The 13,905-nt window shown below is 43.5% G+C and overlaps 1 protein-coding gene across 1 annotated transcript in view; it reads right to left on the bottom strand.

Annotated features, from left to right (window-relative positions):
- Window positions 1-12,437: 12,437 nt before the first annotated feature.
- Window positions 12,438-13,905, bottom strand: part of adamts18 (ADAM metallopeptidase with thrombospondin type 1 motif, 18) — a 52,563-nt gene continuing 51,095 nt past the window's right edge. The window contains exons 23-24 of the mRNA XM_068756785.1: window positions 13,535-13,730; window positions 12,438-12,553 (exon numbers count right to left, since the gene is read on the bottom strand). Coding sequence (XP_068612886.1) covers window positions 12,438-12,553; window positions 13,535-13,730 — 312 coding nt within the window. The remainder of the gene's footprint in view (window positions 12,554-13,534; window positions 13,731-13,905) is intronic.

A 13,905-nucleotide genomic window follows, 5' to 3' on the forward strand; every position in this document is an offset into this window, starting at 1 on the left:
TGCTGCGTGGCAATCAAGCATCTGATCAGACTTGGTGAGATCATATGAACATCAGTGACAACATAATGCACTCCCCGACTCTCCAGTTGTACAGTAATGACTGCATAGTAAAATGTTCTTTCGTAACCTTTCATTAATCTTTGCATTGCATCGCCGTGTGTAATTACAATAAAGTGCTATTCTATGCTATTCTAAATATCCTGTCTTTCATTGAAAATGTTTAAGAGTAAGACATTTTTTAAAGGAACAGTTCACCAAAATAAAGTTCCATCATGCTCTCCAAACCACTGCTCATATGGTGCAATTCAAGTCTTAATCAATTTAAAAAGAAATTACTTACCGTAATTGCTGAACTACTATGCGCACCTGTGAAAAAGCCGCACCCACTGAATTTTAAAAAAATATTTATTTTGAACAAAAATAAGCCGCACATGTTCGTAAACTGCAGGTGTCTACCGGTACATTGAAACAAATGATATTTAACGGAACGCGGCTCGTAACGATATCCGCAGCAGGTCTCCAAGGTGAACAGCCTCTGGCATGTTAGAATAAGGGAAGTCGGCAAATCAGATCCGTAACTTCGGGATAAGGATTGGCTCTAAGGGCTGGGTCGGTCGGGCTGGGGTGCGAAGCGGGGCTGGGCTCAAGACGCGGCTGGGGGAGCAGTCGCCCCGTCGCCCTCCCCTCTCCGCCCGTCGGAGGCTGCGTGGCGCGCGCGCGCCTGGCGGGGTGTCCCCGTCCCCCTTGCCCCCGTGCCCCTCATCCTCCGTCCGCGGGAGCGTGGTGCGGCAGGGGTGGGGACGCCCGGGAGGTCGAGGGGGTGGGTTCCTTCCACGCGGGGCGGCGCGTCCGACGCCGCGTAGCGGATGGCGGACAGGCGGCGGGGGACCGGGTACGGCAGTCCGGCGGCGGCGACTCTGGACGCGCGCCGGGCCCTTCTCGCAGATCTCCCCAGCTACGCGCAAGCGGGGCTTTCCCTCCGGGCGGGCGGGCGTTAATTTCGTAACGAAAATAAATAGGCTTTAACGAAACACGGCTCGTAACGAAAGTTGGAAAATATCCGTAAATTTGCCGCGTCGTTGCATAAACCGCAAGGTTCAAAATATTGGAAAAAAGTAGCGGCTTGTACACCGGGAATTACGGTATGTGCACCACTTTCAAGAAAGAAAAATCCATCCATCCATCCTTCCTTCCATTCTCTGTTGCCAGTGTCATGGTGGGGGGTGGAACATATCCCAGCTGACATTGTGTGAGAGGTAAGGTACTCCCTGGACAAGTCTACAGTTCATCACAGCACCAACACATAGTGTTGAATTCCGACTATTTGCAGTCCAATGTAAATCAAGAAGCAGGTATACAATGATTTAAACTTGTGCTATTGTTTCCATGCCCTAATGACTAATTTCAGTCATATTCAATGGCATTTTGGGCTGTGATGAATATGGCTGAACATTTCTCACATGTATTTTCAAGGGTCGGACGATGAAGGCGTTGAAAATGTCTGAATTGCTGAAACCATGTTCACCGTTAAAGGCGCTGGAAGAGTGCGTGGACAATATCAGAGGTTACAATAAATAGTTCACATCATTTACAGAATATCAACAGTAAGATGTAAAATGGGAAATTATTGTTGTAAAGTTTTTTTTTGTCAGACAATTTAAATTACTTTCCAGCTGAATAAGTCGTGTTTCTGATCGAGAATCCAGCGCCTGTGGCGAGACGTCTGGACCAGCGTGACACAGCATGACTGAAGTTCTTCAGAGAATCGAGGGAGACGGCCTGTTGCATTTGGCAGATGTTCATCTGTTTTGTGCACACTAGGTCTTTGCATGTTTGTTGAAGCACAAACACAGACTCTGTTTACAAAGGCAAAGTGCCGTTGACAAGTTTTGAAACTGAATATGTGGAGGCTTAGGTTTATATACAATTTTCTGAGTCTTTAATTTTTATTTGAATGGGATCAATATCTTCAACAGTGTGGAATTCCAATCAGGAATAAGTAGGTGTGATACTTCAAGTGATAACACAAAAAGGGCCAGTCAACAAAGCAAAATGTATGATAGATGTACTCCATGTTCTGATTGCTTTAACTTTATACACACTTTATTCTGTGTAGTCTGTTGTTACTGAACTGTGTAATCTGCGTGTGGTTCGATATGTTTTTAAAATATTTATAAATTATTAGACTTAGTATAACCTAATTACTAGTTCCCCTAACGCTGCACATTCACAGTGCATTATTGTACTAAACGTCAAATATGACAGGCAGTTATTCTGAGGCTAACGAATGCTGTTTCATACAAAATATTTAAAACCTTTTTCTCTTCCCTAGAACGTGGAGCTATCTGGAACCGACTGGGAAATGTTTGCTGCTGTGCACGAGGAACGATATGGAGTTCAAGTCCAGGAAATTCAGTGTCTTCTGACGGTGTATATTATGGACACTATACAGAGTCATTTGGCAGATGCATTTACATAACAATGCTTCAGTGTGTTGGAAGTCTAATGGCAGCACAAGAAATACATCAGATAGAACATGATAAAAGATTTTAATAGTATAAACTAAAAGGTAAACATTTGCAGACAGTCTACTTGTTAATAAAAACGACTTGCCCCGACATCTGTTCAATGTAACATGAGATAAGAGTCCCAAACATTTTTACTGAGAACTTTCCAATGAAATTTATATTACTCATCGGAATTACATTTTATTTTTCGAGTCTACAGAAAAAAACGACAAGAATAAAACATACGATCTGACATGTCGCAGTTACTTGTTTTCCTGCTTCCGCACCCGAGGGGAATGTGACTGTACAACTGCAAGTGCTGGGAGCACAGGTGAGCCATAATTTAAACAGAAGGATGACGGGAAGATGGAATGCAGGTGTGTCGGCTCCGCCACGCCCACTGCTGAGAGAGAAAGGAGAATGAGGGACTTAACAGGGACACAAATGAACGCAATAAAGCCAGCACAAAAAACAAACCCTGACAACAGGCTTTCCAACCATTTTAGGAACTCTGTGTGCATTTTTCTGACACAAAGTAAAACCTATTATGTTTCATGTAAACAGAGCTCGGCGTGTTTTCATGTGAGGTGACAAACCCATTGCAATTACAAGCTAGCTATAGAAGTGTAGCAAGGATATACACAGAGTTGTCTTCGCCGATGTAGCAGGAAATTTCCAATGTCAAATGCACAGGAGGCGATGTTCTGGCGACGCATTCGGGGTGTCCCCTGCTTCTGCCCATAGCAAACTGGGATAGGCTTCAGCAACTCCCGTGACCTGCAGAGCAGAAAAGCGGTAGAAAATGAATGAATGAAATGTACAGGATGTTTTATGGGAAGTCTGACCAACTACTGCGAGCTCCCGACTCGATGAGTGCGTCTAGACAGATCGCATGATTTAAAGGAGGAGCTAGAAACACATGATTTAAAGGAAGAGCTAGAAACTCCGGTCATTGATGGTGATTCCAGGCAGCAAGTGTATTTATTTATTCAAAGTTTCACCCCTTGTCACTTGGCTTCACTGTCATTCCTGCTGTCAGTGGACTCTGGTATCAGTTGTTTGATATGGCATAATATCTTAAATAAGTAATAAGAATGAATCTCATCAATGAATGATATATTTTCAGGGATCTATTTTGGCTTTTGCTGCAATAGCAGAATTTAGGGCTCCCCCAGATAATAAATAACATTAATCCTAGGCAAACAGAGAAAATATCCAAAAAGACAACCCAATTAAAATTTCTCAAGACAAAAACAAAATCAAAACAAACCAAAAGTTCTGAGAAATTCTTGCAAACGTTTCTTTCCAAAAGCCTGCTTGCAATCAACTCCACAAACTGATACAGGTGAAAAGAACTCTCATTTGCCACGGTAACATTAAACATGATGGAAAATATTTAAATGAAATAAAGTTGGGCCATTGTCCGATCTTCATTTTGAAGAGGAAATGTTTATACCACATGGTATAACATTTAGTGGAAAGATAATTAAACTATCCAAGAGTTAACTTTTTTTTGTGTGTGCAAAATTTAACAACAAATAAAAGAGGTCACACAACAGAACTTCCCTCACAGCTGTTCTGTTGTGTTGCTGCATTAAAATGAGAAGAGACCTGCGCCTCCCTTGAATTGTTGTCAACAGCAGGATAAGAAAACGCAAAAAAATAAAATAAAAATGCAACAATGACAGTGGCACTTGTAGCTCTCCACCATTGTATGAGCTGAATAACTAATCTGCATCTGCATGCTGAGTTGAACAACACTGCCTTCCAGACGTCTCTAAATAGGCATACAGTGGTGCCAGGTTGGGGGATGTCTCGCGGCGCAATCAGTCCCCAGCAGCACATGGAGAGCTGCTGTAATTAAGAAGAGGCGTCCCCCATGAGAATCAGGACTTTAATTCCCCGCTAATTGGGGCCAACACTGGGAGGTGCAGAGGGAGGGACGAGGTATCGGCGGCTCCCGCCGGCTCGGCCGACCACTGAGTTGCATGATTAGCTGAGGTTTAGCAAAGGTAACTGGGAAACTGATCCTCTCCAGCACAGCCAGACACACCGGCTCACCGAAGGAACCTCACCCCAAACAGCAGCAAACGTTGCCATTTTAGCTCCACTTTAACATCACCTGCTTTCGCTGTTGGGGCGGTTTGATTGATTTACTTCATTTGAATGTGTATCTATTTCAGCTGTGATTGCTGCAGAGGCGTATCCATCTCCAAAGTGAACTAGAAAGAGGTGGAGATGTGTTCAGAGAATAGTCCAGGCTCCTATAAATGATGCATCTAATATAGGAGATCGTCTACAGACTGGATTTAGTTGCCATTTGAGTTCCTTGGACATGAGTGATAGAGCCGTTCTTTTCTACTTGTAATTTTCACCGTTTAAATTCACTCTATCCAAGGTAAGGTGAGGTAAGTTATGAACCCTCTGACTCCGACTTCAGGTGATACTTGTTTCGTATCTGGGTTGTTTGCGATATCTCCTTCACTTCCGTGTGTGTACTTCACCAGAGGCACTGGATACAAAGTACGGAGGAAATGACTGTAAGGCACATTGTCACTGACTGCCGGAAGCCTCTTCTCTCACTCTGTCTCCGTCTGCCTCGTTCATTTCTTTTGCTTTTCTCCACTACACACCAATACCATACAAAATACTCCATATATACAATATTTAAACATAGGTAAAGTGTATACCGGTACATGTTGCCCTCATATTGATCTGAATTTCTTTGATGCTATGAGGCGAAGGCAGACATGGGCAAACTACGGCCCGCGCCACATACGGCCCGTTAGGCTTTATAATACCGCCCGCCAAACTTGTCCGAATGATATCATTAAATAAAATGTTATCATAACCCTCATTCATTTTACCTTTTCCCTGTAATGCTGCCTGTAAAAGGCCAAATCCTTTCATGTAATGGCTTTTACATGTTATTTATATTAGTTCACACAAACACTCTATCCATCTGTTCCTGGCCCAGCCCCTCTGTCAAATTTTAGAAGCCATTGTGGCCCGCAAGTCAAAAACGTTTGCTCACCCCTGGCCTAAGGTATTTGACTACATCTAATGTCCTATTAATTAAGAACTGTTGAGATTGATTTTATTTTATATTATTTTAAAGGGGGGAAAACTTCTAATCTGTGAAAATTATCTTTAAGAAGATTTCACCTTAAAACCGTAGTTGATTTCTTTTCACTTTTCAAGCACCACAAATGGCGCCACAAAAAGTGAATGTCTCACTGCAATGACTGAATTTTGTTCAATTGTGTAGCATTTCACTTTAAAATGTAATCTGTTCAGGCTCAGGAAGGTCTCAAGTAGATTAAAGTCTGGTTGGACGTAGCGGCTCCTCTGCTGTGTGGGTGACTGTACAGCAAACGCTCCTACAGAAAGGGGATGGCAGCTACAGAATGTGTCTGAAAATAGTGTACCTGCTGTATTGTGACCACTGCTGTGTCCTTGTTTGAAGCGCCTGCATGGCTTTGATTTATTAAGGTTTGTAACATTGACCAATCACCTACAAACACACGGCTTAGCTGTTTTTCAACAATGAAGGAGAACACCTTACCCCCTTTCAACACTTTTGGTGCCTGCCTTGCAAAAAAAAATAGGTAATATTTAATTGATAATTTAATTGCTCTGACCTTGTTTCATCCGCCTGATGATGTTTTGTCCTGATTATTTAAGTCAGCTTCGCCCTCAACATGCTGGAGTCCATTCCATCTCCTTAGGAAATCACCGGTGGTCTAAAAATCAAGTCTGGCTTGTTTTTGCCTATTTGTCTTTTTATCCACAAGGGGCAGGAATGAAGGATCGCTCCTGAGATTAAGCTGGCGTTCCAGACCAAAATCTCTGAAAAATAGATAGGTTGGGAATTTACATATCTATATTCCCTGTGGGCAGTGTGTGCACACAGTTCATCAATAAAATATGATGGAGCAAAAAAAAGATTATTCCTGATAGAATGAAGTTTGGAAATGCGACTGCAGTTTGTGGTGTGACGATGTTCAACAAAGCGACAGAGGTCATAAAAGTCTCTATTTGTTTGGGAGATGCAGAAATCAGGAGAGTCCATTAGTATACGCATCATCATATGTGTTTGAGAGTAGGAATTGTTTTGGCGATTTTCTTCTTTGTTAATGTTGTCTGTAATTTGCATTTAAAACATGAAGTGAGACTTCTGGAATTATTCTGGAATTATTGAGTGAGCATTGCCCTCTGGTGGTCAGGCAAGGAACTCACTTGTGTTACATTCCATGTCTTCGTTGTGCATAACAGCTTAAAGCATCCCATACACATTTATATCGATGTGGACATGTTCTGTGTATGTCTCTATATTACTACATTGAAGTTATGCACAGCAGAGAGGAGGAGGAGGAGGGGGAGGGGGCGGGGCAAACCTTGCCTCCGAGAATTAGATGGATGAGCTTTCTGCTTTGCATTGATCAATGGACATGCATACACATATTGAACAAACACTACAAGAGCAAAGCTGAACAAGACAAGACAAACGGGCAGGTGGGCACTGCTTCAGCCGGTCCCTATAGGGCCCTCAGGATCCCAATCAATTCTTGCTTTTCAGGGGGAAATGATGAGAAAGCGGACGCTCAAAGGAAGATAGATGAGCGGTATTTGCAGCAAACACACAGATCAATAATATTCATAGCCTCAAGGAGAAAATATGTTAAGTAAAAGCTTTTTACTCAATGGAACTGAGCGAGGATGGTCAGGAATGCGGCTGGCGTTTCCGACTTTATACTCGAGAGGGAGATAGAGAGTTCGCATGAGAAGTAAATATTCCACTGTCGAGGCTCTAAAATCTAAGTAATGCGGAGGATGAGAAAGTAAAATTAAAGAGAAAATGTATGTTTATACATTTGTGGAAAATGAGATGACAGGGGGGGTTATGAGAAGTGGGCTTGGGATGTGTGATGGCCCAGGAAAGGGTAACCTGGGGAGGCTTATTTCAGCTCCAGCCAGATATCCACTGGGTCTTTATCTGACTGCTAAATCATCCACCGTGGCAGAGATGACGCAGAGCTGTCCGTTGTCTCTTCAGCTGCTAATCACTGAGATTTACGAGATTTACGAGATTTACGAGCGCTAGTGTCGCCCCTCTCGTGCACGGGAGGGGTGAGCATGTTTAAACCATCTTTCTGTTCTTGCTTAATGTTGAACAGGTTGAGCCGCTGGAGTCGTGCTCTCATCCCATCCGCCATAAACTTTACTAAATCGAGATTTAAATGTCTTTTCTGGCAGTGTGGGACACTTGAAAATAATTTCTATGGATAGATCATTTTCTTAAATTTAACATATAAAATGTATTTAGGAGTTATAACAATTTCACCACTTCTTTTATAGCTTATTTAACAGATTTTAACCATAAACTCATGTGTTTATCTATGACTCTTACACGAGCTTGGTTAACATTTTGTGGAGACACCGAGTAGCAACAAATGATCTTCCCAATGCCACTCCCACACAACCTCAACACCAACAAAGCCCCTTGCCTGTGTCATGATCCACCTGCAGCTAATACCGGGTGCTTCCCTTTGTGTGAAGCCATATTTCCTGGGTGAGAGAAAAAGAGGGAGGAATGAGCAAAAGGCTGTGGGGAATATGGAGAAGCGGGGTAAGACTGTGTGTTGGCGGTCCTTCGGTATGCGTGGGAGCGTGCTCGGTGAGCTCGACTTGATATGGAGGTACCGATGGGAAAGGTGGCGTTAAAATATGACAGCTACGGAGCCTGTCCTCAGAGCAAGCCCTGTAAGAAATAGAGAGCTCGCTCTTACTTTCTCCCGACCCACGCTCAGAGACATCGTGATGTGATTAGGCTAACTGTCAGTTGTGGAGGGTCCCGTCAAGGTTCGCTGCCCGCCAAACACGCAAAGCGAACATCTTAGCCAGGCTGCCTGACAAAAGTCAGCCTGAGGAGGAATGTATGCGCTGGAATCAGGAGCTGACTCTGGTTTACATATTAGACTGACTAACAACATCTGGTCGTCTGCCAGTTAAGAAAAGGAGATGGGCCTTGAGAGCATGTTGAAAACAGTACCTGGATCGGTCAAATTGGGTATGGAAGGTATTAAGAGAGACAAGTTTATTTTGGAGCTGACAGAGCAGGGCATCTTGTATGGATCAGTCTGCAGACTGTCTACACTCATTCCAAAGGGGTCGAATCCCAAAGTGAAAAGTAATTTGTTCTCTCCCCATGCCTTGTCAGGTAATCCAAAAATAGGTCTGCAGCATTTACCTCAAAAGCCAAAGTATATGGGGACTTGTTTGAAACTGCAATAAAAAAAATACAGCTTTTGTTTCATAAGCGAAATCCACCCATCCACCTCAATCGTCCCGTTTATCTGCCTTGCAGATCACGGGAGTTGCTGGACCTTATCTCATCTGACTACGGGAAAGAGGCGGGGCACACCCTGGATGCATCGCCAGCATAATCCAAATCTGGGATCCCAATTAATTTTGAAAATACCTCGTCTCATCATGTTTTAAACTGAAGATTTCAGTGTTGCATGTATGCTATACGTGCTCGTCCATGTAGAGGAAGATGCTTCGCAAGAGTGAAAACCTTTCAAACTCGTAAAGCACTCTCTGCTCACTGGTACTATGTGGACTATGAAACTATAACTATCCAACTTTCCATCCAAATGAGAGTAAGAATATAAATGTCTGCAAGAAATTGTCATACTAATGAATAATAATAACAGTGGTCATGACAAAGAGGTCCAAGACCTGATACCGGTAGTTAACACTTATTTCCAGAAGAAACTAGAACATAGGGTGACCTACAAGAGTGGAGGGAGGAGCAGACAGGTGGAAAACATCTTGTGTTGACCGGACCGGCTTCTCGCTGAGGTGTGTGGAGTGAGGAGTTCTGTGAGGTAAGTGGGAGCCGCACCGTGCAGACATTGATGGGTGTGCAGGAGGCTTTTGTATTCTACACGGAGGTGAATGGGTAGCCAGTGTAATGTGTGAAGGAAGGGGGTGATGTGCCCACGTTTACGCTCATCCCTCATCAGGATCCTGGCAGCACTGTTAAGAACATGCTGGAGCTTTTGGATGCTCTTGCCAGGAATCGCGATGAGGAGTACATTGCAGTAGTCCAACCTGGAGGAGACAAAGGCCTGGACGAGTTTCTCTGCAGCAGGAAGAGAGAGATGACCGTAGTTCGGCGATGTTACGGAGATGAAAAATTTACGTTTTGCAGATGGTAGTGATGTGTTTTTCAAAACTAAGATGGTGGTCAAACCTGACACCCAGGTTATTTACAGAGGGGGAGAAGGGGAAAGAATAGTGACCAAGAATAGTAATGGAGGAAATGAGGGAGGAGCTGAGCTGGCTTCGACTCGGTGATTCGTACGTGAGTTCCGACTCAGTGACTCGTATGTGCTGCAGGGAGGGAGGGGTGAACGACTGAGTGAAAACATGAATTGATGCTTTTCTCACATTTGGAATAATTAACTCGATATGTTTCAACAAGGTATGTTAGAGCAGCAGTGATATACTGATTGGTGTCTCCAGTTAGCTGTAATGCAAACTAGCGGTAGCAGGGTGGAGTCAGTAAACGACTCAGTGGGGAAGAAGAATCATGACTCACGAGTCAGTAAAGTGAATCACGAGATTTGAACGATTCGTTCATGACTCGCACAACACTAGTGAGACAGGAAGCTCCTTGGAATATGATGTTTGCAGATGACATTGTGATCTTCCGTGAGCAGGGAGCAGGTAGAGGAGAATCTAGAGAAGTGGAGGTCTGTGGCAGCCCCTCATGGGCGGCCCCTCATGGGAGAAGCCGAAAGTACAGAAGTAGTGGTAGATTTTGAACAAATACGAACAAAAGAAACCAAGTCCTGAAAATAAAAGCAGGACAGAGAAACAAAAATTCACCGCACCAATGAAATGTCTGCCCTTCCAAAATGTAGAAATCATAAGTTGGGCTGTAGGGACAGACTTATATATTATTCAAGCACCCTAAATGCAAAAATTCAGCCAGTAAACATCCATGTGTCACTTCCAACTCACATTGCTCAAGTCAAGTTCACCCATCCACAGACATGAGTAAACACCCAGCTTCACAGACAGGCTGATGCTTCCTGAGTGTGGATTTGTGTATGTTAGCTTACCTATCACATTTGTGTGTGCGCGCATGGCTCACAGCATGCGAGTAAACAACATGCAGCCGAGACAAGGTGGGGGCTCCAGGCTCCATGATTCAAGGATCCGGGTTGATTAAAGAGCAATCGCAGCCCCCACAGTGCGAGACAGGGTGGCATAATCACCAGATGCAAAACACTGCCTGCTCGCATAAATCTCAGCACACGCCAACTTTGTAAAGTTTTGGAGGGGAAAAAAGTTATCAGACGTCTGAAACTACTGAAGAGGCCAGGCAGATTCCCACTGAGTGGCCAAACAAATGACGTAAACAACATTGGCGGCTCCTAAACAAAACAGACTTTATATCTTATAAAAAATAATTCCATATTTATGTAGTAGAGGTAAATTCTTGTTTTAGACTGATTTTCATTAAATTAAAGGGTTGTTCCTGTATTTAGGAGGTATCCATCACATTTTGGAGAGGATCCATGGACTGAGTAAAGATGTTCTGAAATCTTTTTTTTTTTTTTAACAGCGTGTCTTTTCGAACCTTTTTGACAGGATGTAAATGATTGCGTTTCATCACAGAGGCTACCGTCACATCGCTGATCCGTTCAGCGATATGAGAACACAAATCGGTTCAATTAAACCCAAACCTGAATCAGTCAGAAGAGCCTCAGTGTTAAATCCAGATTGTTGTTGTTGTTGTTGTTCTGACTTGCCCGCATTAAAAACCTGAAAACATTGGTTCAATATTTAAAGGAACAGACTACAAAAAGGACTCAGAAGAACATGAGGGATAATAACATATCTTGATTTATTCTCGAAGACCGCTGTGAAGCATGTTTGTACGACACTGCTCTGAGTCCGGGATGAGATTGCTCAAGTGGCATCTAATAAACAGAAGTGACTGTTCTCACTCGTTTCAATCCAAAAGCCAGATCTCTCTCGAGCTGCATTTTGAGCAAGCCTCTGCTGAGAACACACCCCCACCGTGCTCTTGCTATTTAGAAACCCACTCTCCCCACAATCATTCTCTTCTCTCCCACTTCACCCTACTCTCCTCCCTCCCCCCAGGCCTGCAGACGGACACAGGACGTCATCACCGTCATCGTGGCTATAATCCATAGAGGGAACGTAGGACACAGAAGGATGACGGATGATCAAGTTGTTCCCGCATAGATAAACAGAAAAGATCAAAGTAAAGGGCCGCTTACAATGAGTAAAATGTTTTGACATATAAAGACAGGTGTGATTTATTTTTTTTACTAGCATTGACATGAATGGAATGCACATGGAACATCTCACCCAGGAAGGTTGAAGCAGCAGCAAACATGAGAAGAAGAGAGAGTAAAGAAGTGCAAAAGGCCCCTGGTGTCTGTAAAATCTCACGATGGGGATCCAAACACATCCGCTGTACGCCTGACAAAATGTAAATCTGTACGTATTCCGAACCGTAATAACTTAAAAGAAGAAACCAGAAAAACATACGACATGCTCTGTTTTCCTGTTCTCTTCTCTTGATTGCTTGCAGCTTTAGAGGATACATTACATCAAGTCATCAGATGGGCTGTAATAAATTCCAGTTCCAAGGTGACCTGTGTTGACTTGATGAGCTTCAACAGCCGCATTGCCTTCTTTAACAAGAACCGTCTGTGGTTTCTCTCTTTCACTTGCTTATAAAATTCATTAGTCAAGTCCTCCAGGAAAAACCCCCCACCCACACAAGTGTTGAGAAGAGTTTTGTGTGCAGTGAGTAATCGCTCCCAAACGGCTTCTGTGGTGTTGTTTCCTTGACGGGGCCAAAGCCACAGACGCAACAGAGCGCTATGGCCTCCTGCTGGAGCAGGACTCGCAGCACTGCTGCCCGTAGAACCTGTGGGTGCAAACGCCGTGCTGGGGAACCAAGTGGCACCAGCTGAAACGGTCCAGACAGTGTTCACCTGCACAGACATCAAAAGGCAAGGCACATTTTAAGGGGCAAAACACTTGCTATCTAGGAACAGTTTTCATTCATTGATGGAGCATGAAAAATCGTGAATAATTCTACATTACATTTATCAGGGATGTAGGGAGACGTCTCGCATGAGTGATTGATTTCTCGTGTCTATCATTTAAGTTCACTCAAATGATAGAGAACACCTAGGTGATGCTAGCTCAGCTGTTTTTTGAGCTAAATGCTCATCTTAGTGGGTAAACCTGTTGACAATAATGCTAATTAGATGGTTTTAGCAATCTCTTCATTTATCTTGCCAGCATGCTAACAATTATTCAGTGTACAGTTTATTCCCTTAGTTGTTTACTTAGTTTGGTGCAATGTTAAATAATACAGTCTACTACCTCTAACCCTTTATTGCCAAACATATCATATTTGATACACATGGCCTTTCAGGATTTTGAGACTTCTACTTCAGAAGTTAAAGGTTCCATTAAGACCTTATTGTAGAACAATTATAGTGTTCTGGCGATTATTTCATGGTGCGGGCTTTAAAGGGTTAACTTTGTTCACGTCACACCAGTGTAAATTGTTTGCAAATCGCAAAGTATGATTTTCATTGCTCAGTTTTCTGTGCCAATAAACTACTTGAAACATTGGCGAGGATGTGAAATGTTAAAAACTGGTTATGATCAGATTCAATGGATGACGACAGGATGTGACAATTCAGCCAATATTTGTTCTCTATCTTGCTAATGTTGTTCCCATCTGCCAGGACCAATGCTAGCCGCCTGCTAGGCCAACAATGTTTGCAACATGATGAGTCAACCAATTGGCTAAAGAAAAAAAACAAGACATTATTAAATGTTCTTGTGCTCCGAGTCTTGAAATGTCTCGGAGCAGAAACCCAATCAGTCGCAATTCAAACTCCAAATAGTACTTTTATTTCCTTATATAGTTTTAGGAAAATCAAACTGGAGGAATTTACCTTTCAGTGTCGTCCCAACAGCTGTGACCCGACCGGGGCTTTGTGGCAGAACTGGGGGGGCAGGAGGGCAGAAATGTGTGTTACAAGCCCTAGAAAAGACAGGCCTCTGGAAGGGCAGGCAGCCAGCTGCAGGGCGCCCTTGCCTGAGACACTGGATGGACCGAGTCTGGACTCCCCCGCCGCAGGACACAGAGCACTGACACAGTGGAAGAAGAGAGACAGAAATGAAACGGGGCAGAGAAACCAGAAAAAGGCACATCGATATAAATAGGGGGAAGAGGTCTAACACTGGAGCACAGGACGAGAAAGTACTCATCATAAAAAGGAGCAGGGGGGGGGGGGGGGAAGGATGGAGACAGAGACAAAGAACA

This window comes from Brachionichthys hirsutus, chromosome 1 (assembly GCF_040956055.1).
Source record: "Brachionichthys hirsutus isolate HB-005 chromosome 1, CSIRO-AGI_Bhir_v1, whole genome shotgun sequence".
Classification (NCBI taxonomy): Eukaryota; Metazoa; Chordata; class Actinopteri; order Lophiiformes; family Brachionichthyidae; genus Brachionichthys; species Brachionichthys hirsutus.